This window comes from Cervus elaphus, chromosome 18 (genome assembly GCF_910594005.1).
Source record: "Cervus elaphus chromosome 18, mCerEla1.1, whole genome shotgun sequence".
NCBI lineage: Eukaryota > Metazoa > Chordata > Mammalia > Artiodactyla > Cervidae > Cervus > Cervus elaphus.
In genome coordinates this window covers 60540747-60565513 of record NC_057832.1, presented here as the reverse complement: position 1 = coordinate 60565513, position 24767 = coordinate 60540747, and the positions used below count along the sequence as shown (strand labels likewise).

The 24767-nt window shown below is 38.9% G+C and overlaps 2 protein-coding genes across 3 annotated transcripts in view; one reads left to right on the top strand and one right to left on the bottom strand.

Annotated features, from left to right (window-relative positions):
- Positions 1–24767, bottom strand: part of TFEC (transcription factor EC) — a 577457-nt gene that overhangs the window by 261975 nt on the left and 290715 nt on the right. The window contains exon 1 of one of the 2 annotated variants that reach the window (XM_043872399.1): positions 11326–11431. The exons of the other annotated variant lie outside the window; for it this stretch is intronic. The gene's annotated coding sequence lies outside the window, so the exon portion shown is untranslated. Of the gene's footprint in view, positions 1–11325; positions 11432–24767 lie in introns of those variants that run through there. 2 annotated transcript variants of the gene reach the window in all.
- Positions 11388–24767, top strand: part of TES (testin LIM domain protein) — a 53079-nt gene continuing 39699 nt past the window's right edge. The window contains exon 1 of the mRNA XM_043872395.1: positions 11388–11639. Within this exon, the coding sequence (XP_043728330.1) occupies positions 11613–11639 (27 nt within the window). The 5' untranslated portion in view covers positions 11388–11612. The remainder of the gene's footprint in view (positions 11640–24767) is intronic.

Below are 24767 nucleotides of genomic sequence, written 5' to 3'. Positions count from 1 at the left end.
TTATGTTTCTGTCCTATGCTACCTAGATAATGGCAAGACATTGAGAAATTACTATCTGGAAAATGGGGTATTGCAAAGGAAAGGCCTTAATATGTGAATCTATTGGTGAAGGGAGACAACGGTGAGATACAATCCATTGAAAATGATATTAAGAAAGTTAGTTAAATTTCTTTCCAGTTTTCTATTAGGACACAGGCCATGGACACCAAGGCTGTTACTTAAAGGAATTCCAAAACAAATGTCAGGGTATTGGAGGGTGTGGGTAACATCTTGCAGTCTTCATAAGCTATGAGGCAGAGACAAGCTAGGATCCAAAGTTGGATTATCAGAAAGAAGAAAGGATCCCTTGTTATCAACCAACGGCATCAGTGTTGTTAAGAGAAGTACTTTCTACCTGTTGCCAGAAATCCAAAATAGCAGAAGGTCAAAAAAACACATGCTCTGCTCATACAAAGATGAAACACTCTGTCTCATACTGAAAGTATGGCTTAGAGAGTTGCTTTCAGGAGGAATCAGAGAAATGGGGAAGATTTTATCCCACATGACTCACCAAATGATCTCCTGTGTCCTCACTATTAGGTTACTCTCCAAAAGTCTCATTTCAAGATGCAGTAACCTGGAATCAGTCCTGTGGCAAGGTGAAGCTTTCTATTATCTCTGGCTGTTTGAGGATAGTGGCCTAGAGCAGGCAATTAAATTGAGGTTAAAGGGGTAGACAGAAAACCAAACTTATTGCTCAGAAATAAAATCTATGGCTTAAGGCTAGAGATGCAAAGATTTCACTTGAAAAGGGTGGCAGATTGTATCCAAAGATGACCATAAAAATATTTTCCATGCCACATTCTTACTATGCGATATTTACATCCTTCCTATTGTATAGTAAAGTCTATGACACCATGATCTTGAGGGGACCTTTGTAACTATATTGATCAACAGAATTTAGTGAAATTGATGCCATGAGAGTTACGAGGCTAGTTTAGAAAAAATGTCAATCACTTCCACCTTGCTCTTCTGAGATGTTTATTCTTGGAACCCAGCTACCACATGTGAAGAAGTTCAAATCAGCCTATGCTGAAAGAACACATGGAGAGATCATTTGTAGATGTTTTTGCTGATAATCCTAGTCACCCGCCATCATCAACTAGACACGTGAAGCACCTTCAGATTATTCTAACCCTAAGCATTGAGACAACCCCAGGTTTCAAGTCTTTCAGCAAACAAGCCTTTCCTATGCGTGTGGTCCCCAAGACCACTCTCAGGCTCAATGATTCAGTAGAAAGACTCACAGAACTCGGAAAAACTGTTAAACTCATGTATGATTCATTACAGTGAAAAGATACAGATTAATTTCAGCAAAGGAAAAAGATACATAGGGCAGAATCCAGGAGAGATATGAGTTTCTAGTTGTCTTCTTTCAGTGGAGTTACAAGGACAGCACTTAATTCTCCCAGTAATGACGTATGACAATATTCAGGAAATATTGCCAGCCAGAGAAACTCACCTGAACCTTGGTGCCAATTGTTCCACATAGACGTGGGGTGTCTGTGTGACGGACCCTGGTTACTCAGTCTATAGCCACCCAAGAGGTCAAACTGATACAGCACAGCCCATGAGTCACATTTTTAAACTATCTAGTACATCTTAAGTCTTCAGATATATAAATGCATTTTTCTGAGGCAGGATACTCCAAAAGTTTAGAGGTTATCTCCTAGGTGACAATTAAAGCCAATTTTATATTTGGAACTTGCAGGGTTTGAACAACTGATATCCATTGAGTTCACCCTCTACTCAGTGTGAGGCTAGTTCAGAAAGATGCCAAGCACTTCCACCTTACTCTCTGGGACCTTGGAATTCAGCTACCATGCTGTAAGGAAGTTCAAACTAACTCAGGCCAAAAAAATAAAAGAAATCATAGAGAGGCCATATTCAGATGTTCTTGCTGGTAGTGCTGGTCAATATCTATCATTAATCATACATGTGAAGACATCTCCAGAGAATTTTGTTCCCCAAATATTTTTTTATCCTTAGCCTTTAAGACTTCCAGCTGAAGTCCCAGAAATCATGGAATAAGACTTTCCCACTATGCTCTCTCCAAATTCTTGATCCACATAGTTTCTAACCCTACTAAAATGGCTGTTTTAGGCAGCTAACTTCAGGCACTGGAAGTAGGGTCCGGCCTCCTTCTCCGCCCTGCCTCACACATGCAAAAAAAAATCTAAAACATCTTACACTGGCTTTGGGAAGAACTGAGAAACTCAAGGGCCTAAGTATACTATTTGAAAGTCTAAAGGGATTCCAGGCAACAGTTATCTAAAGCTAAAGAGGGCTGTCAGTGAGTTTTTAAAGGAAAGTATGAAAGTGTTACTAGAAACTGGAGGGAAAAAAGCAGTTGTTATGTAGTGGTAGAAAATTTGCCAAGACTGTTGTCTGTAGTAATGTATAAAACAGAAAACACCTAGAACTGGACAACTGGAGAATACTGAAAGTGCCACCTGGCTTCTTTTTACTCTCTATGAGAAAATGTGAGAAGAGAGATGAACCAGAGAATGAAATGCACTGTTTAATAAAAAAGGGACTGGTACTTTCTGGGTTCAAAAGTAAAACTATTTCACATAACCAACATTTCCATATGTCTAACAATTTTTAAATTAAGTATTGAGAAATGGCTTCTTGGTAAATATCAAACCCAGGGTGCTGTATAAAAGTCTTTGTTAAGATAGCAGAGAGATTTAACAGATTGACTCATATATAGTCTTTTAGACAGATGGAAGGCCCCCTGAGGATCTTAAGGGTGTGCCTCAGATATTGTCTGCATTTTAAAGTGTTTCTAAGAATACTAAATAGAATATCTCATGGAAATTTCACACTGGAAGGACAAGATAAAGAAAGGATACTATCAGAGAAGTTTGTGGATGTGGCTTTGGCTTAGCAGAATATATTACACATTGGCACATAAGAAACACAAAAGGTTTTTCAAATAATTATAAAAGCTTGAACTGAAAGGGAAAATTCAGTACAAAATGCTAAAAGGCCTTTGGACTCCTATCTTTTGCATTCAGGAAGCAGGTTGAGAAAATGTAAGTCATTATGCAAACATGGTGTGCTCTTGGCAGAAAAAGAAGAATGCATCAGAGAGCAAAGCCAAGATTCCAGAATGGAGTCAAGATCCATGAAGAACAATTGCCAGGGAACAGAAATGAGTGCCAATCAAGGAAGTCACAAAATGGTCCTGGCCAGGTTTCAGAATTGCTATGGAACAGTGGGTGTTACGTGTCTCCTGTTTTACACATTACTGAAGGGGACTGTCTACACCAGGTATTCTAGGACTCGCCCACTACACACTAAGTATGTGTGAGGCACAGATATCTTGTTTCTTTAGTTCAGAGTTTTTCAGATCAAGAGGAATTGTACTCAAGGAGCTGTAACCAATTAGCTGCACTTGAGGAGTATCATCCACATCTGGACTTGATGTGGATGACAGAGACTAGACTTTGTACTGAGGAGACCTGAGGATCTGAGAGAATGACATAGTTATATCTGGCATGCGAAGGAAGGTGAGTTTTTCTGATGAAGGGTAGACGGTAGAAGATTATATTTTCCAAAGAAGATGGCAACAATATCTCCTATTTTATACACTCTTCTTAAACTGTGATTTAGATACTCCTCTCATCAAGGTGGGGTCTATGTCTCTTCCCCTTAAAACTGAGCAGATGTTTATGATTATCTCAAACAACAGAGCATGATAGAAGTGGTACTACTGTATGAAGTCCACAGCCAGAACATTAAAAAATGCCATGAATTCTACCTAACTCTCTTGGAACACTTGCTTTTGAAACCCAGCCACCAAGCTGTAAAGAAGCCCAAGAAGCTCAGAGAGGCCCTAGCTGGAGAGGAACTGAGGCCTCCCCCCATCCACAAACATCACTGAGGTCCACGCTGAGAGCCAGCACTAACGTGCCTGTCGTGTAAAGCCATCCAGCAGCATGTCACGTAGTATTCAGTCATCTCAGCTGATGGTGCACGCAGTAGAGACGGGGGATTCTGGGCTTTCCCGCTCAAACTGCAGGTTTGGGAGCAAAATAAAGTTGTTGTTCTTGTTGTTTAAAGCTATTAAGTTTTAGGGTGGTTTGTTACACAGAGATAGATAATAGACTTCTGGAATCTTTTAAAGCTGAGTGGTTCTCAGCTGGGGATAGTTTTGCTCCACAGAACACATCTGACAAGGCCTGGAGATAGTTTCGGTTGTCACAACTGAGGAGGGATGCTAATGGCATCTAGTAGGTTAAAGCCAGGAATGCTATTTAACTTTCTATAATACACAGGACAGCCCCCTGCAACAAATCATTATCTGGCTCAAAATGTCAGTGGTCTCGTGGTTGAGAGATAGTCAGACATAACTAGCACTTTCACTTGTCTTAGCATATAGTACCTGAGACATGAAGTCTTCTCAATCTTCTTTCATCACAGGCCGACCTTCTGAAAGCCATCAACTGGAATTTATTTGGGTTTCCCCGGTGGCACTAGTGGCAAAGAAACTGTCTGCCAATGCAGGAGACATAGGAGATTGGGGTTTAATCCTTGGGTCGGGAAGACCCCGTGGAGGAAGGCATGGCAATCCACTCTAGTATTCTTGCCTGGAGAATCCCATGGACTGAAGAGCCTGGCAGGCTACAGTCCATAGGGTCACAAAGAGTCGGACACAACTGAAACAACTTAGCACACACACAAAATGTCATTGGTCTAATGGTTGAGAGATGCTGATTTAAAGTTCCCCTGAAATAAAAATGACAGGCATATTCTTAAGTCTCAAGCCTGGCAAAAGGTGGTGTTTTATCCCAAACATCTCAGTCCTCCAAAAAGCTGCTCTTGTGCTAGCACAGCTTTCCAGAAGGAAATCCTCAATCAATGCCTTTTTAGAAATTCATTTTAGGGAACAATGGATAAGGAAGAGTTTTCCAGAAATAATAATCCAGTGCGTCTAAAGTAGAAGACAAAGGAACTAATGCCACCGACAGTAAATTTAGTGCGTATATTCTCAGTTCTGCAAGATCTAGAGTTGAGTGTGGAAGAAAGGTCACTGATTGCTTCTGCTTTTTCCTGGTAACAGTTTTATTGTGACTATGTTGCTTTTGTTCTCCCACTGTAATGGGTTATATTATGTCCCCCCTCAACCAAAATTCATATCCACCCAGAACCTCAGAATATAACCTTATTTGGAAATAGAGTTTTTAATAGACGTAATGAGTTAAGATGAACTCATATCAGATTAGTGTGCATGCTAAATTGCTTCAGTTGTGGCCAACTCTTTGCCATCCTATGGACTATAGCCCACCAGGCTCCTCTGCCTATAGTTGCCATGCCCTCCTCCAGGGTATTTTCCCGACCCAGGGATCGAACCCATGTCTCTTAAGCCTCCTGCACTGGCAGGTGGGTTCTTTACTACTAGTGCCACCTGGGAAACCCCATACCTCATTAGAGTTGGCCTTAAATCCAACGACTGGTGTCTTCATGAGAGAGAGATGAGAGATTTAGACAGAGATACAGAGAAAACAGCCAAGTGAAGATTCCTCAGGAAGGGCTAATGAGACCTGTATTTCCTAAATTCTATGTTTATAAAAGTCTTTGCCCTTTAACTTGAAAGTTATTTCATATAAAATCCTTGGTTTACACTTTTTCTTGAATAACTTAAAATGTTACTCTACCCTCTTCTGATCTAGAGGATTGCTAAAGAAAAAGTGCAACATTAATATATTATCTTCCCCTTTTAAGTCACATCCCTTCCTAAAGCTGAATATCCAGAGGATTTTCTTTTCTATTCTTCAAAGTCCAGTAACTTTACTAGAATATGTCTTGTGTTGGTTATTTTGAGTCAATATATTCTCAGGTATGCAATATGATCTTTCGATATCTAGTTTCATATCATTTTTTTAACTTCGGAAAGTTTTCTTGAGTCACCATTTCTTAGTGTTTGTTCCTTTGGTTTTCATCTTCAGAGACTTCTATCATCCATGTACTTGATCTCATCATCTTTTTAGTATTTGCTACTTTCTCTAGAATATATTTGCCTTCATTATTTTAAAAAAATTTTTATTTAAATTGAAGGATAATTGTTTTACAATATCGTGCTGGTTTTTTCCACACATCAGCATGAATCAGCCATAGGTATACACATGTCATCACTTTTTGATTTTTTAGAAAGAAGAATTTTTACTATCCATTGTTTGTAGGCATTATCAGTTTTCTGGCATAGTATTCTTTTTAGTTTAGCTTTCATCTATGCAATATTATTTTCTTCATTTCTAATTCTTTCCTGAATTCTATTACCTCACTTATGAGTTTTTCTAATTCTAATCTGTGTGATCCTTTCATGACATGCATTAACTTTTTGATGTCTTAAATTTGTTTTCAAGTAATACAGTTTTGCTCTGTTTTGTGGACACATCTTTCTGATGTACTGTAGGGAAGTTATTTTGCTGTTTTCTCTCTTTTCTTACAAGTTTGTATTGGATTTGACCTTAATAACGTACTGTTACCCATTTTTATGTGACATTATTTTCCTAAACTTATACAATGAAGTAGAGTTTAGAAAATTGTGTCCAACTTCAGAGAGCTCCATCCTCCCTTGTTTTTATGAAGCGCTAACAAATACAACAGGATTTTGGATATTTCCTGACTCCATTTCCTTTTCTGGCTGCTGAGCACTTGAAATGTGGCTAGTATGACTGAGAAGTCAAATTTTAAGTTTTAATTGATTTTAGTTAACCTAATTAATTGAATTTTAAATAACTACATGTGGTTATTGGCTATTACATTGGAGAGAGCTCCTCTTGCCTTTTACTTTCCATTGTTTCTTCTGCCCCAACCTACTTATTCTGATTTCCCTTGACAAAGTTTCTTATTGTGGGACCCTCTCCTAGAAAGAAGTCCTAGTGGGTGAGTTATAAGATATCACAGGGTGAGATTAATTCAGCCCCTTCAGTCATATTTCACTGTTTCAGCTGCTGTTTGAAATTTGGCCTTCAGTGTTTCAAAATGGATACCTGGAGGAGAACATCTTGAATTTTCCTGGTGTCCATCAGACACCAACTTATTGCTTCTCTCCCTCTCCTGTCAGAATTTTTCATACATGCATGTCTTGTGGCTCTTGTTGGCTTGTCCTTATCGGTCGTGTTTTTGGATTTATGGAGATACCTTGCCAGTTTTATTGTAAAGGCTGTCCATGGCTTTTGGTTTTGCTAACCAGTTGATCAGTTTTTTGTGTTTTTTTTTTTTAATGTAGATTTTTAAAGCAGATTGAAAAATTATACTGCCAATGCCCCATGTTCCTAAAATGCTTTGAATAATATATTTTTAGATAAGGTTTTTCAATTAAGAAATATGTCATGATCATCATGGAATATTTTTTAAAGGAAAGAAGGAATCCCCATGGACCTATCAATCAGAGAAAAACCACTGCTAACATTTTATGAATTTTCCTTATGTTTCTTTTCTGTGCATATTTTTGCACAGTTGTGAGCACAATCTATATACCATTCTACTTTCTATTTTGTTCCTATAACATTATGATTGTTTACTGTTAGAAAAAATTAATATAAACTTATCATGTGAATCATTCATTATTTCCCTAGCCAAACCCTAGTGTTTGGTCAATTAAAAATTTTTTTTACAGGGAATAATTTGCTCTGAAAAAATATTTGTATTCCCATAGAACAATGTGTAATCCATACACGCTGCTAATGAGCAATAATAGCTAAGTCAGTAGCACAGGAGTTCTTCTAACAGGTGTTAATAAATTATGAACATTTGCTAAAGAGGCCACCTGGGGCTACATTAATAATTGAGGAGACAGGTATCTTTACCTTGGAAATTTACCTTACCTGGTGTAGAAAACCTTCCTATTGGTGTTTCCTTTTCCTAGTGTTTTTAGTATGTTGACTGTGTGTGTGTTTATACGTACATGTGTATATGTAGATGTTTGTGCCTGTGTATTTATAACCAGTCATCTGTACCTCCAGCCCAGATGTCTCTTTTGGCTGCTGAACTCAGATCCAATCGGCCTTGCAAAATCATTACATACAAATGAAACTCATCTTAAGGTGGGAAACTTCCCACCTCAAGGAGAGATTTACAGCCATCGTACAAGTCACCAAAATAGATTCCTAAGAGTGACTCTTAGGAATGCTCATCCTTCCTCCCTTCGAGTCAATCACTCAATTCCAATATTTTCTACTTCCTTAAAATCACTGGTTACTCCTTTAACTCTCTATGTTGCTGCCTCAGTTTGTCCCATAGCCTATTTGCTATGGGATACAGCTTTTACTCTCCAAGTTTACTTTCTGTTAAATTCAATGAGAATTTGACCCTTTTCTACAGCTGGACATTGTTGATGAATTCCTTCTTGAATTTCTTCTCTTGGTTGTTGGGAACTCTAATTTTTTTTTTTTTTCTTACTAACTAACCTTTATTTCCTTTCTGTGCTTTTCTTGCTCAACTTTGCTCAATTGAGGTCATTGATATTCTCTCTTATTTTGCTATATCCCATGCTGATCTTTTCCATCTATGGCTTTCAATTATTTATCTATGTAAGATATTGATACCTAAATCACCATTATACTCCAGTTCTCATCTCTAAGATTAATATTTGGATACTTCAGTATCCCAACCTCAAACCTAATTATTAAAAACTATACACTTTGTCCTCATCCCACTCCCAGAAAACACAACTAAACAAAACACAGCCTATCATCCTATATTTTCCTTTTTCCAGAACCACCTACAAAAATGAGCAAGCCAGAAACATGTGTGTTATCTTCTACTCATTTTTCTGTCATCAATTACTTCTTGTCATCAAACAATGCCAGTGCTAATTCCTTAATATCTCTTTAGCGTAACACTTGAACAGCTAATAAGAAATTGGAACCTAATCCTCCTAACCTAAAACTTATCTACCTCAATGTTACCTTCTATATAATTGGCTCAGTAAAGTTTCCAGGTAGATATCACTTAATTTCAACTAGCAGATGATACACAAAGTGAAGCTAGGAGGTTTGGGAGGGAAGAGAGAGAGAAGGGCAAAATATGATGCTAAAAAATGTTTCCAGATATTTTCTTTAGTGTTGTCTCTCAAATTTCACAAAATAAGCCCAAAATTTATGTTACAACATTGTTTGATGTCTTATTTAAACTGTTTCACTGGACATTTTCCATCTGTTAAGCTCCCTGAAAGAGACCAAATTGCCTTGTCATAACTAAACCTCATGTTCATTGGAGTTTACACTGGGTAAACTTTGCAGGAGCCCAAATATTGTAGCATGGTTTCGGAAAATGGCTTGGAAAAGTTTTAATTAAACTGAGTGAGGAGAAAAATTCATGACCATCTTGGTCATTCCATTTTTAGTTTATTAATAGAATAAGAAAAACATCACATCATAAATCAGTGCTCTGTTTGTTACTGAACTGAGCTTGGATATGCTCATCCAATACCAGACAAAGCTAAGCTACTGACACCAGGTTGTGGTGAAGCAAACTGTAGTGTTTACTGCAAAGGCACCAAGCAAGGAGAACAAGCAACTAATGCTCAAAACACTAAAATTCCCCAGTGGTTTTCAGGGGAGGGTTTTTAAAGGTAGCATTTGCAGTATGGGTTGTAGGGCACCTGGCCAGCTTGTGCACAATTCTCTGACTCGTCAGTGGTGAAATAACAGCATGCTATTTCAGGAATCCCAATCATCAACCTTCTTAATTCCAACTGGTCTGGGCCCTACATGATGGTGGTCCATCTGGTTGGAGTGGGGGCTGGTTCCCATAAAACCAGTACAAGGATATGGCTCAGGATACTATCTATAGCACTGAAGGAAGAAACTAAAGGTCCTTGGCTTTACTTTACAACTAAACTATTATTATTTAGTTTCATTTGACTGTTTTCCTTTGTTTTTGCAATTTCTCATTTAACTGATTAAATTTGCTTTTGGGAACTTGGGAAAAGCCTAGGAAGTTAATGTTCTTCTACAAACAAAAGGCAGGGGACACCAGGGGTCTGTTCATGGGAAGGTCCTAGGGGTTGAAAACGTTAGCTAAAATGAATTTGGGTTTTTTTCAGTTACCAAATTTCAAGAGGTAAAGGGAAGAGAGGGCTTCCTTTGTAGCTCAGTTGGTAAAGAATCTGCCTGCAGTGCAGGAAACCTGGGTTTGATTCCTGGGCCGGGAAGATCCTCTGGAGAAGGAAATGGCAACCCCCTCCAGTATTCTTGTCTGGAGAAGCCCATGGACAGAGGAGCCTGGTAGGCTACCCTCCATGGGGTTGCAAGAGTCAGACATGACTAAGCGACTAAACCACCACCACCACCACCAAAGGGGAGAGAAAAATGTGGACCTAAATAGCTACACGATTTGGGACTTTTTCCCTTTTAAAAGTAGATGCAGATTAGGTGGTCACTTGCTATCTAATCATTATAATTTTCTATCATTACCATGAACAGAGGGAAAAAAAAAAAAGTACTCCCTTCTTTTAATTAGTCAAAAGGTTGTTTTTTTCCATCCCAAACATGCTGAAGACACTGCTTAAAGACTCATGAGCTTTAGCTCTGTCCCCAGGAGACTAAGAAATTAGGCAGGTCCCTACACCTCTGGGGTCCTCAGTTTCCTGCAAAGTGAGAAAGTTATACTCAATAATCCCTAGAACTCCTTTCAAGTCCACCAAACCAATAGTTTTCACTGCAATTGCTCCTGAACGAGGCCATGATATGGATCCAAATCTAGAGCTGCAGCGCTGCTTGTTATGCCTATACTGCTTCATCAAAGCCTGAGGCACAAGAGCAACGTTACATCATTTCACACAACAGGGACAAAGGGCAAGCCTCTCCCCACAAAGGAATGGTGTAAGTTATCTCTTTAATGGTTCACATTATCCTCATTTTTGAACTATTAAATGCTCAGAAAACCCATATAACCATCTTCATTGGCTGTCTGAGATAAGGTTTCCTGCCAGTGCTTGGGATATTGGAGAAAAGTATTTAGCCAAGGGCCATTTCCACAACTCAACAGTGAAATTATAGAGTGCAATGCCCATCACGAAGATCCCTAACAATCCCCACAACTTCTTCTCTCTTTTTTTTTTTGCTCTGAATTCATATTTAAAGTCCAAAGCAAAACAGGTACAAGTTGACTGAATGGAAAAGGCTCTTCCTCATTTCAGCTGGAGGCAGCCTGGGCTCCAATTTTCGGCGAGCAGGTAGTAAGGACGCCCAGCGGAGCCTCAGACACCAGCTCGGGGCCACCCGATTGAGCTCCGCAGGGTACCGCCCCGAACGCGGCCCCGCCCCTCACCTTGCTGGCGCCGCGCTCGGCCGCGAAGGTGCGTGCGGCGCTCGGTGATTGGCGGCTGCCCGGCGGGGCCCGGCTGCCATTGGCTGCTTGGGCCTCTTTGTTCCCGGTCCCCGCCGCAGGCCGGCTGCAGCCGACCGGGGGGCGGAAGTTTGACCGTGCCGGGCAAGAGTCTGCGGCGGTGGCGCCGGTGTCCCGGCACATCTCCAGTCCCCGCAGCGGTGCCCGTCGCCAGGCGATCCTGGGCGTGATATCCCCGACAGGCGGAGAGCCCCCTCTGACACACAGACATGGACCTGGAGGCCAAAGTGAAGAAGGTAGGGTGGCTGGCAGCAGCCGCTTCACCTGCGCGGGGCGCCGCCCCTGGCTACCAGTGGCTGGCAGGGCGCAAGGGCCGTCAGGCACGAGCGGTGTCGGGATCTCCGGCGCCCCGGGCCCCAGTACCCGGTCCTTCGGGTAGAGGGGGTGTCCGCTGGCTCTACTAACTCCTGAAACCCAGGAGCGACAGAGGGTCGCGCGCGAGGGCTGGCGCGGGACATTTCTCCCTGTCTAACCAAGTCCAACGGTTGGAGGTGTTTGAAACTTTTCCGTAAGATGTTTCGGCTGGGCCTGTGCTTCCCAAGAAGAAAAGGGTGAGGTTAGGGCGAGTTCGGGCGAAACCATGACACTACTTCTTCCTGTCTCAGGAAGCTGAACTTTATTAAGTCTTTGTGGTTTGGGGTCACTGATGAGACTTTTGACAGCTCAGACCTCCTCCCTTCCCAGCTTGGCAGTCAGAGGCTCTCTAGAGTGAGCGTTGATTTAACGTGCTTCCTTCACAGCAGAGGCTGGTGATGGCGTTGAAAGGTGAAGTTTTTGGGGTTGTTTTTTGTTTTTTGTTTTTGTCTCTCTTTGGTTATTCATTACTTGACTTCCAAAGCACTGCCTTCCTCTTCCAAAGAAAATGTTCTCCTTCTTTGGCAACTAGTCCCAAAGGACGATTGTCAGCGGTGGTTTACCTCCAGGAGTTGTTTCCTGACTGGAAACTGATGCCCTCCGGGCGTCAGGACCCACTACCTGAGCCGCTCCGTGATTTTAGGAGACTCGCGTTTCCTGGGAGAAAAGGGTGGGGACCAGACTCAGAGGGAATGCTGATGTCACATTCCAGTGTAACGTTCTGTGTGAAAGGTCGTCTCATTCCAGGGAATTGCTTATATTTACTTTGCAGTAAATTTAAGCTAGTTGCTCCTTATCAAATAAGGAAGGAAGTTCTGTTCAGAGTAAAGGGGGGGAAAATAAGAGAACCGAATTTTCTTCTCTTGCTCATTGTGGGTTATCAACATTGCCATTACTTCATCTTCTAAAAACAAGGTTTCTGACCTAAGCATTAGTTCTGTTTCATGCCCAGAATTGGATTTATGAAAATATATGCAAGTGCAAAATATTAGGTTAGGTTAGGAGGCTGTTGAAAAATAAAAAGCCTTAAGTGGGGGAAAAAACAGGTTTGCCCCTTATGAGTAGACTCAGCATCCAAAAGGGAATTCAAGAACAGGAAAACGTCAATTCTGAGAGTACAGTGATTGAATTCTATTGTCTTCTAGTTTGGTTTCTTATTCTTTGCTTTACTTTTAGATGACACTAACATTTTTTGTTAATCTTGCTTGCTACTAGGAAAGCATTTTGTTTGCCCCTTAATTAGCCTTCTGTTGATGAACACTGCTTGTTTTGTTTTTCATGTGGGAAACAGTGGGTAATTTAGTACTTGTCTAAAATTTTTTTTTTCGGGGGGGGGGTCTTATCTATGCTTAAACATAGTGCTTCAAAAAAGACTTTTTAAATGCCCAGATCCTTTGAGAGGGAGGGATGAATGGGTGAAACCATTCTGTATGCTACTGTAATTGTGAATACATGTCATTATATATTTGTCAAAACCAACAGAATGAACACCAAGAGTGGACCCTAAATAAACTATGGACTTTGGGGGATGATGATGCGCTAGTGTAAGTTCATCAGTTGTAGCAAATTACCACTTTGATGTGGGATATTGATAATGGGGGGGGTGGTCTGAAAGGAGCTAGGGAGATATATGGGAAGGCTGTATCTTCTGCTAAATTTTGCTGTGAGCCTAAAAGTGTTCCGGAAAAAAAAAAAAAAAAAAACACGCTCTATTTAAAAGGAAAAAACAAACAGTAACATTCAAAAGTGATTTTGAAATTATTTAGGACAAGAAGTAATTCTGAGGGAGAAAGTCCAGAGTTAAGAATTATATGTGTTAGCAAGGGAAAAATCCAGACATTATTTATACACAGTTTCCTTAGTTTCAGAATGTGGATTATCATAAATAATGGTCTTGATATATGGTGTAATTTTTCTCCAGTATCTTCCCTTTACTTTAAAAGGTTATCTTTTCAACCGAGAATCTTATCCTTCTCTCTAATCCTCCTCCTCCTCTTCCCCCAGCCCCAAGAAAAAGGATTCCATAAATTTAAAATTTGTACAGACAATACCATGACAGTAACAAATCCTTGTTTCACTGCCTTGTCATCACTGGTGATTCTCAGGGCAAAGTCCTCAGCTAGTAAATTGGAAAGTAAAAGAACCCAAAGATGTCCAATCTGATTGCCAACATACCCTCTCTGTGTCTAGGTTGGACCCTTGACAGATTAATGTTCTGTGTATTTGTTAGAATGTTTCCCAGTACAAAGAATTTAGAGGCCCCAGGAATACATTTCATAAACTTGCATTCCCTTTAGAAATTGTTTTCAAAACATGAGAAGAAGGAAACATTACATGATCATCTATTTTGGTATCTAGATACTTTTCACGTCTCCCTTCTTTTTGACTTGGGTATACAAGAAAAGTGATAGTTTGAATATACCTTTTAAAAATCATAGCTGAAAGTTGAAATAAAGACAGCCATTTAAGTAAAACCAAATTTGACTTCTGTTTTAAGATACATGGCATTTTTTCCCTTTTAAAACCCTTTTACTGTTGTTTTCATAAGAAATTTTCTCTAGGCAGATTACAAATGTTACTTTCCCATTAACATTTCATGTAAAAAGAATTAGAGTGTTACCTTTATTTCACATCCACCTAGGTGGATGATGTTATCACAAGGTTCTTTGTTTTTAAAAGGAGAACTTGGGTGTCCTTATCATTGGCATAAATTTGGATTAATGACCAGTTAAAATACACCATCAGAAAGGCAAGGCATTTTTATAATTAGATTTTATTATATTGTGTTTGAGAAAAGTGAGCTATTGCTAGGATGTGAGAGCTAGTTTGGTTATACAGAGCTTTTGTTTTAATAATATTTTAGAGTAGAATTTGACTTTTACATCTTTGCCCTTTCTTTGGAGTTACTTGTCTAGATCTCTTCCTTCTGTCTTGTGTCTCTTCATTATAATTGACTTTGTGTAAGTAGAGCCTGTGTCTGCTTGGAAAAAGCAATGACCTCTGAGATACAGAAACAGAGTCTCATTTTGTGGTGAATGCTAAATCATGGCCCACAGCCAGCTGTTTTCCTCTTTCCTTTCTGTGTTACTCTCCCCTGAGAATCACTTTTTTCCCTTTAAAAACATACCAGAGAGAAAGAAAACTATAGTAATTTCCCTTATGCTGCCTGGAATTGCTATAGAGCTTTTAATTTTACATCTTATTCATTGTTTGCCTCCTTTCTAACCTCCATCTTTTGATCCTTCCTGATGTCTTCTGTATTTTTTCTATAGGACACTTTTCTTTGTTTCTTTAATTTTAAAAAGATGAGATTTTAAAGATTACAGAGTCACTAAAATATCCCGTTTCTCAGCATCCAAACATGTTCTGAAAGCTTCTGTCATTTGCTGAAAAATCAAAGTGAAACCATGTGATTGCAGTTGGAAAGATAACTGAACCACAAAGATTATTTCCATTAGAAATTAGAATGAACCTTTTCTCTTAGGGTGGTCCTTGACTGAAGTGGAAAAGGCAAGTAAATGGTGACCTGGAGGTTCAAATCTACAGTTGAATTCTCTGCTTGAAGCCATTCTTGCTGAGAATCATTGGCAAGACTTGGGGTAATGGGAGGGCAGGGTGCTTCCAGGGCTTTACCTTAGAGGCAGTTACTCTCTCAGAACAAGTACAGAATAAAGTGTTCCTCAGCAGGGCTTTTATCTCTTTTAACCCATAGTGTGAGTCATTACATTAATTGGATATGAAAAGTCACTTTTTCTAACTTGCTTTGAATATTGGTTTGAATAGAACTGTAGTAGGTTTTCTGTTGATTTTGTTCCTTAATGCCATCCTATGAAGTTGAATTAGGGGTTTATATCTCTACTGGCGGTCAAGCTGTGTACCATCACCTCTCTCCTTGACTTTGCTAGCTCACCTTCAATAATACTAAATATTACTAGTCCAAGACACATTCCTCACCCTACCTGCCCCCTTCTCCCCACAACACACACATCACTCTCCAGGTAATTGTTCTTCTTGTTACTAGCTAGATGGAAAATCTCTTTCATCTATATTCCCAAAGCATGTTATCGTAACTCTTAGCAAACTCATTACTTTTTCCCTCTAGATTAGTCTTTTTCTTATCTAGATCGCAAGCTTCTTGAGAGCGAAATTCATATCCTATTTATACTTGTATAGTTATTTTGTTTGCTGTTCAAAGCAATTTACGAAGCAGACTAGCTTCATTTTAAGGATAAGGAAACTAAGGCTTAGATAGGTTAATCTAAAACTGGCAGAATGTAACTATGATCTTGCACCATAGTCTTGATAATCCATGTGACTCCATCACATCACCTAGCCTGAGTCATCTGATACCCTTGCTTTGATTATTGCATATATGTTGAATGAAGTACCCTAATATAAAAGAGAAATAACTTAAGATGCATTTCAGCATTTTTATTCATTTAAAGGAATTATATTGGAGAAATGGTTTGTATTCCAATAAAATTACCACTCTACTGGTTTTCTATGTTTTGTTTATACATTCAGTTCAGTTCAGTCGCTCAGTTGTGTCCGACTCTTTGCGACCCCGTGAATTGCAGCACACCAGGCCTCCCTGTCCATCACCAACTCCCAGAGTTTACTCAAACTCATGCCCGTCGAGTCGGTGATGCCATCCAGCCATCTCATCCTCTGTCGTCCCCTTCTCCTCCTGCCCCCAATCCCTGTCAGCATCAGGGTCTTTTCCAATAAGTCAGCTCCTCGCATGAGGTGGCCAAAGTATTGGAGTTTCAGCTTCAGCATCAGTCCTTCCAATGAACACCCAGGACTGATCTCTTTCAGGATGGACTGGTTGGATCTCCTTGCAGTCCAAGGGACTCTCAAGAGTCTTCTCCAACACCATAATTCAAAAGCATCAATGTTTTGGCACTCAGCTTTTTTCACAGTCCAACTCTCACATCCATACATGACTACTGGAAAACCATAGCCTTGACCAGATGGGCCTTTGTTGGCAAAGTAATGTCTCTGCTTTTTAATATGCTGTCTAGGTTGGTCATAACTTTCCTTCCAAGGAGTAAGTGTCTTTTAATTTCATGGCTGCAGTCACCATCTGCAGTGATTTTGGAGCCCAAAAAAATAAAGTCTGACACTGTTTTCACTGTTTCCCCATCTATTTCCCATGAGGTGGTGGGACTATATGTTACCCATGGTCATATGTATGCCTTTAGTGTAAGTTGCCTTTGACCTTTTCTGCATGGAAACAAAGTCTAAATAAATACAAATATCATGAAAAGTAACTTCTGGGAGATTTTACAGTCAAAGAAATTCCATAAGCTCCAATAATATTCTGGACCATATCTTCTAGGATTCCCAGGTTTTGTTGGGAGCAGTGATAATGCTGCCTTTTAGCTACTTAATATGGTTCTGAACAATAACAACCTTGCTTTTGGCTCTTTGCATCGGGTTTTCAGCTAGTGACACCTGGAATTGTATACAGGTACTCATGGTTGGCCTGTAGAAAAACTGTTCTACCTGCTGAACCCCAGAGTTGATAGTAAGCCTTACACATAACATGGTGGGCTAAACCTCTGTTTCTTCTGGCAACAAAGTGCTCTAAGTGCCCCTGGAATAGCAAACCATGCAGCTTAGAATAGAGCAGTTAAAAACAAAAGGTTCAATGTTAGGAGAATTGTTCATACAAGAAGATCTATTGAGAAGCAGGGGTCGCACAGAGTCGGACACGACTGAAGTGACTTAGCAGCAGTAGCAGGAAACACCAAAATGAACTATTTAATGAGGCACTCACTGAACTCCAGGCGGGTACCAGCCTTGTGAGCCTGGAGTTAACATCATGGACCATAGCGTTAGTCTGAGGGGCCTATTTAGTAGATATGATAAACTGGTAAAAGAGTACTACTTCCTGTGTTCTTTTTCTGAAAACCAGAAGTAGGGATATAGTTTGCCCCATGCTAATTTGAATATGCTTTTACACACCAAATCACTACAGTGTATTAAAAAATTAGAAAAGGTTAGTTAGTGCCCAGTATAGGTAAACCGCAGTAGTGTACAGAGAGATCTTCTGTGGTATATTAGCTTTCTCACATCTGTTTATCAGTATGATATTTTAAATTCACTCTGGGCTGAGAATTAGCAGATCTGGGTCCACTGTAGTCTTTGTGATCTTGGCCACTCTGGATCTCAATTTCCATATCTATAAAAATCAATAGGGGAGCCAAGTGATTTGTAAGATTTCTTCAAACCCAGTTACTCTTTTTGACTTTGGAAAATATTATCAGTAGTTTACCAAATATAATAATGTCCCACAGTGCTTAAAAATCATACAAGCCAAGAATATATGAATAGATATGGTTTTCAATGGAATGGCCTGCATATAAATGTTACATATTCCTATGAAGTCCATGAGAAAATGAAAATTTTTTTCATAGATCTTAGCTGCTTTTTCAACTTGTTTTTACTTAATTAGTTTGCCTTTTAAATATTTGTGGTGTATTTGAAAACATCATTTAATTCATTTAACTCTTTAGTTTACAGCTTCAAAGGCATATAAATTGCTCTGTTAGCATGAGGCAAATAAGCCTAGTCATGATGTATATCATTCTCTATGGTACTTAATTACAGGAAAGTGATAAATAATGGAGCTTTTATTGTCTTTAAAAGTTATCTCTCCCAAAATAAGATGATTCATTTAAAAACTATGTGAGTAGTTTATGTGCAAAGCGTTTTTCTAAACCCTGGGTGTATGGTATGAATAAAAAGACAAGATACCTTGTATTACAGAACTTACACTATTTAGAGAAATGATAGAGCAAAATAAATAAATAAATGACAAAATAAATGCTAGAAAGTAAGTACAAATGGGATTATATCCCTTAGTGAACTCCTTACAGGTCAGGAGTACACTAGATTTGTAACACAGAATGTCCTATTTTAGTGGTGATTCTTGGCATTTGTTCCTGGCTTTGCAAGCTTTGTAATTAGGAGTGATTATTTGTCTTAAGTAATGGCAAATGAAAAAGAAATGAGAAAGCCGCTTATATGTATTAGAATGTGAAGAAGCTCATAATCAGATAAAGCTAAAATATTTACAGTGTTACACCTATAGATACACAAACTGTCTTTTTACGGATTACAAATGCGCTACAAGGGTCATTCCTGTATTGCATTTCCTGTTTACAGTCATTACTAATTTTTGTTTGGTAACTACTGTCATGGTACCTGAAAGAATGACTTTTAAAAATCTATTTATTAAAAAAAAAAAAAAAAAATCTATTTATTAGATCATTGATATATAATACATACAGGAAATTATTTTGCTTTTTACAAAGTAGTGATGTTCAGGGATTATATAAATTATGAATTATGAAATAACTTTTTCAATGATTAGAAAATAGAGAAAAGACTAACCAAATTGAAAATGGGTTTTAGAACCTCACATTTTCAAGATTTTAAGGAAAAATTAATTTGATAATTGATAAACTTATATTTGATCTTTGAGTAAAATCCATGGATTAAAATGTGCCTTAAACACTGTTATTAGAGGATTAAACTTAGAGGTTATGCTTTTCAGCTATCCAGCTCCAGTCTTTGATTCTCCTATAAAAAAGCCCCAGTCATATTTAAAATAGTTTCACTTATTTTTTTTTCCAAATACCTGATCTACCTAACTCCCTACTTAAATAATAGGGAATTAGAATAATTAATATGCATGACTATAATTTGCTAATGCAAGTTCAAGCTGTGATTCTAAAATTATTTTTTAACTATTTTTCTTTCTTTTTTCTTCTCAACCATTATAATCACTGTTCATTTCCAGTGACAAAAACTATAAGAAAGAATAGAAGGTGATAGAAAGAACCTAAAGAAACTCACTAAGTATAATCTGGGGACCGCTATGGAAGTATTTCATGTTTCTGTAGTATTTAGCCATAAAAATTGGTTGATTGTAGGTATCACTGGTTTTATTTTGGTCATATTCAACAAAGGAGAAAAGCATAGTTTAGGAAGTTTCTCTTATCCTTGGCTAGTCAAGAATGCAGGCCTGCTTGGGTTTGAGGACTGCTTGAGGGAGGGGTTGTAGGAGAAGCCAGGCAGTTTGAGGGCTGCTGAGAGCACAGCTGCCAAGCAGCAGCCAGGCTGCCACTGTGTAAACATAATTCAACTCTGGATGAGGCCGGCTCATCCTCAGATCACCTGTGCTTCAGTCTGTCTGTATTACAGTGACATTCTGACCACCATACAAATTTTAAAAAGGGGTTTCAGGGCATCTGTTGGTTACGTAGCTTCTTATCTGAACAGTGAACCTAGCAAAAAAAAAAGAAGACTGAAAATCTAGCACAGATGCCTTGGTGCTGAGTCCGTTAATGTCTGTTGCCACCATGAACTTATTACCTCTGTTTTATTTAAAGATAAAGTGATATCATGTTTCATTGCAAAATGACCATGCAAATATTAGGTGTATTTTTCTTTTTATGAGTGTAACATCATGGAAGTCTTGATAGAATGAGTCACAAAGTAAAGGTAAAGAATGTATTTCCATTATGGGATACTGGAATGCAATAAAAATAATTGAGGATTAAACAAAACAAAGTCACCATTTGTTTTTCATAGAGGATATTAAATTTTCAATTTAAATGTAAAACTACAGAATCTCAATTCCTTTTCTATCAGTATCACCTGTTGAGCTTGTATCCCCCAAAATTCCATGATGTCATCTCTGGTGGATCAAAGAAGGAAAGCAGGCAGGCTTGCTAGTGGGCAAGATGTGAATTAACTACAGTGCTGGATAGAATGACATAAGTGCTGTAATACAGTGTTGCTCAAAATATCTGTGTTGAGGAACCATTTTTTCAAAACTCCAAATCTGTCCCAGGCCAATACTTTTTAAAACACAATAAAAATGAATTACTAAAAGAAAAAAAAAAGACAAAAATGAGGCCAATTTAAGAAATATACCAGACATACTGTGAAAGTGCTTAACAGTTCCTAATTTCTTTCAGTTTCTTTGTGCGTTCCGTCACAAACTGGTAACCAGAAGTTTGCAGACTGCATACTTTGTAGCACTGCAATAATAGGAATACAGACAACTGCGACTACCACCCTCTACCCTCATTAGTGGAGAATATGTTCCAAGACCCCCAGTGGATGCCTGAAACCCCAGATAGTACCAAACCCTATATATACTGTTTTTTTCCTATATACACATGCCTATGATGAAATTTAATTTATAAATTAGGCACAGTAAGAGATTAACAACAAGAACTAAAAATAGAAAAATCATAACTATATATTATAGTAAAAGTTTTGTGGATGTGGTTTCTCTCCTTAATTAACTTCTTCATTCCCACCAAAAATGCAGCAGTGGCTTATTCAATGGCAGACCCAGTCTCTGCAGTAATTTTTATATTTTTCTGTCCAAACCTATTCCCGAATATTTGTAACCATCCCTTGCATGCGTGCTTGCTAAGTTGCTTCAGTCATATCCAGCTCTTTGCAACCCTATGGACTGTAGGCTGCCAGGCGCCTCTGTCCATGGGATTCTCCAGGCAAGAATACTGGAGTGGGTTGCCATGTCCTTCTTCAGGACGTCTTCCCGACTCAGGGATCAAACCCGCGTCTCTTTTGTCTCCTGCAGGGGCATGCAGGTTCTTTACCACTAGCACCACCTGGGAAGCACTAAATGGTATAAGTCATTTTAGGGGATCCCTTGCTGAAGTCTTCATGTGGGCTTCATGTTTTCTGGTGCCACGTTACCACCAACTCGAATATGTTTCTGCTTATGTCTCCCACCCACGAGTTTAATGCCTTTTCCATCTTAACTAGGCAATTAGCATGCACTGTGTGGCTATAATTTCTGAAGTTTGAGGTGCAATAGCAACACTAACATGAATTTGTTTTTCCTTCTTCACAATTTCATGGATAGAAGATTTCTTCCTACCATAGATCTTAGTAGCATCAGCATATAATTTTTTTGTTGTTAAGTGGAGAACTTCCATCTTTCACTTAAAGGAATTACTTTAAGTTTTCTCTTTGGCATATCTGAATTGCCAGCATCACTATTTCTGCAGTTTGGAGCCATTATTAAGTAAAAATAAGAGCTACTTGGAACGCAAGCACTGCAATGATACTGTAACAATCAGTCTGGTAATGAAAATGGCTACTAAGTGACTAGCTGGATAAACTGGACAAAGGATGATTTGTAACTAAAGGCAGGACAGAGCAGACTCCAGATTTCATCACAGTACTCAGAATGCAGTTACAATTTAGGAATTGTTTGCTTCTGAAATTTTCCATTTAATATTTTTGGATCAGAGTTGGCCATAAGTAACTGAAACTGCAGAAAGCACAAGTGTGGATAAGGGGCAACAACTGTATTATGAGGTTTCAGAAGCAGAAGCATTATAATTGGGTGGATTGGGACCAACATTATGGAGGAAACATCATTCAAACTAACTCCTGTAGGATAAGTAGGCAAAGAAGGATTTCCAGGAAGAATAGATAATCTGAACCAAGGAAACATGGCTGCAAAACATCAGTAAACCCTTGGCATTCTCACCATTAACATTTTCAGCATTGACTCTTCTAGAATAAAGCTAAGGTATATGATTTGTGATTTTCCTAAATTACAGGTTTGAATTTCAAAGTGTGCCAGTGAGCTTGTACGGGAACCTAATCTACTGCTGCGGATCTGTATCTCTATCCTAATCATGATTCTTGTTTAATGTCATCTCTTGACTTGGAGGAAACCTCGCACTGGAGTCTAGCTGAGGTAGCCTGGGCTTGGCTGCAAGCTGTGGGTTGGGACCACACTGGCTCTCCATCTCACCTTCCTTAGATCGCTGGATGTCTTAAGCAGGCATTTGGAGAACAGTGGGCGTGCCCACCTGCAGGAGCACATTTTAAGCCTCTGCTGTCACCACAGTCACATGGCCAAGTTCAAACTCAAGGGGAAGAAAGTTCCAGTCTAATGACTACGAGGCAAGGGTCTGGATGTTTAATACTACTACCTGGGAATGAAGAATTCAGATCATTACTTCAGACTATTACATATTCTATAGTGGGGTTAATTTTTTTTTTAATTTTGGGGGTTGAAGTGTACTTTTCTGAAGTTCTTTCTGTAACACGAGTCTGTTACGAGAAGATATTCTGCACAGTTTCATAGACAACTGGTACTTCAAAGCAGGATAGTCTTTGACCTTTCTGAAAAGGGTCTGAAAAAATCTTGGAGTATCCTTTACTTGATTTTTAGAGTGATCTAGTGCCTTTTCTGTTAGTTTTGAGACTAACAGACCTCTCTAGATTCATCCCAGCTAGGTCATATGATCTCCATGTGAAGAAATGTAGAACTCATTTCTCTGGAAAAGATCAAATTGCCAAAGGTTTTTAAGAGGAATCACAAAATCTAACCTTTTAAATACTGCAATAAATTGAAAGTAGATTATACAAATATTCAAATGATGCTGTGTGTTATACTCTGCCATTGGTAGCAAAATAGAAAATTTTCCCAAGAGAAATAGGCAGATTAGCGGTAGAGAGAGGCAAGACAGCTGAGTGGCTCAGTATCCATATTTCTTTTATGATGTCACAGGTAAAAATAATTGAGATGCTGTTTGTTGGCACTTTTTCATGGACCAGGTGAAATCAAGCTGGGGGATGGAAATCATCAGTGGACCACTTGCTGCCCACTTCTCTGGAACACAGGGAGTTTAGAGGGTGCAGAACAGAACTTACATAGGTTTGAATCCTGGTTTGACACTCCCCTAGAAATTTAGACAAGTTTCTTAGCCTCCTTGGCTTTAGGAAACTTATCTGTAAAACATGGATAATACCTCCTTATTGGGTTATTGTGAGACTACATAAAATGATACATGTAAACACTTAGAACAGTGCCTGACATGTAGCAATTACTTGATCAGTGTTATTATTCATGTTCTCTGATGAGTTTTATTTAGTTATCTAGACCTTAGTATCAATAAGTAAATGTTTGGAGATCTAGAATTGCAGAAAGTTCATCAGCTTTAGAATTCTGAGTTAAATTCTTAGCCCTGACGCTTACTGGCTGTGTGAATTTGGCAAAGTTACTTAACCCTTTAATCCTCGGGATCTTTATCTGAAAATGCATTACAACCATCACAGGGGTATAAAGAATAATTAACATGAACATTTTAAAGCACAAAGTATGGTACCTGCACATACGAAAAATAGGTGTATCATAATTATTATCAAGAAATTCAGTTTAGACAGCAGAAAATCCTTCATGGATTTTTAAACCATTTAACAGGTACCCGAATATATCATCAAGGATTTTATGACCTAACACTTTCAGAAAAATTATTGATACTTGATGCTTTATTGGACACAAAGAAATATTTAAAATTCAATAAATGTAATGTATTAAATTGCTGGATTTCATTTTTTCCTTTTTTAAAATTTGCAAGTTATTTTTTATGATAAAAATAAAAATTTATAAGTAACTTGCTAGAAGTTGGTTGAGTACATGCTGTATGCTAGTCACTGTGGGAAAGATTTCAGAGCTATATTATTGGGCCTCTAGTGGGGGCACTTGATGTAACATTGCCAGGTACTCTGGTCCAGTATAGGAAACAGTTATGTTTTCCTGAATGTAATCTTCCTTAGAGTTTCTGTGGTAAATTGCAAAAATGGATACAGTTCTTTTTAGCACCTCCTATGGAGAAGTGGAGTCTGTTTTCCTACCCTTTGAATCTGGGCTGCTGGTAGACAGTGGTAGATGTGCTGTAACCTTGGACTTCACAGGGCTTGTCTGCATCTCTGTTTTGGAACCCTGTTACAACCATGTGAACTAGCCTAGCTCAGCCCACTGGAGAATGAGACCACATAGAAAAGATGACACATCTCAGATGAGGCTCCCCTGAACTAGTTGTCCCTAGCTTACCTGAAAGGTGACTACCAATGCAGTGAGCCCAGCTCAGACCAGAAGAATCATCAGCTGAACCCAGCCCAAGGTGCTAAACTGCAGAAGCATGAGCAGAATATCA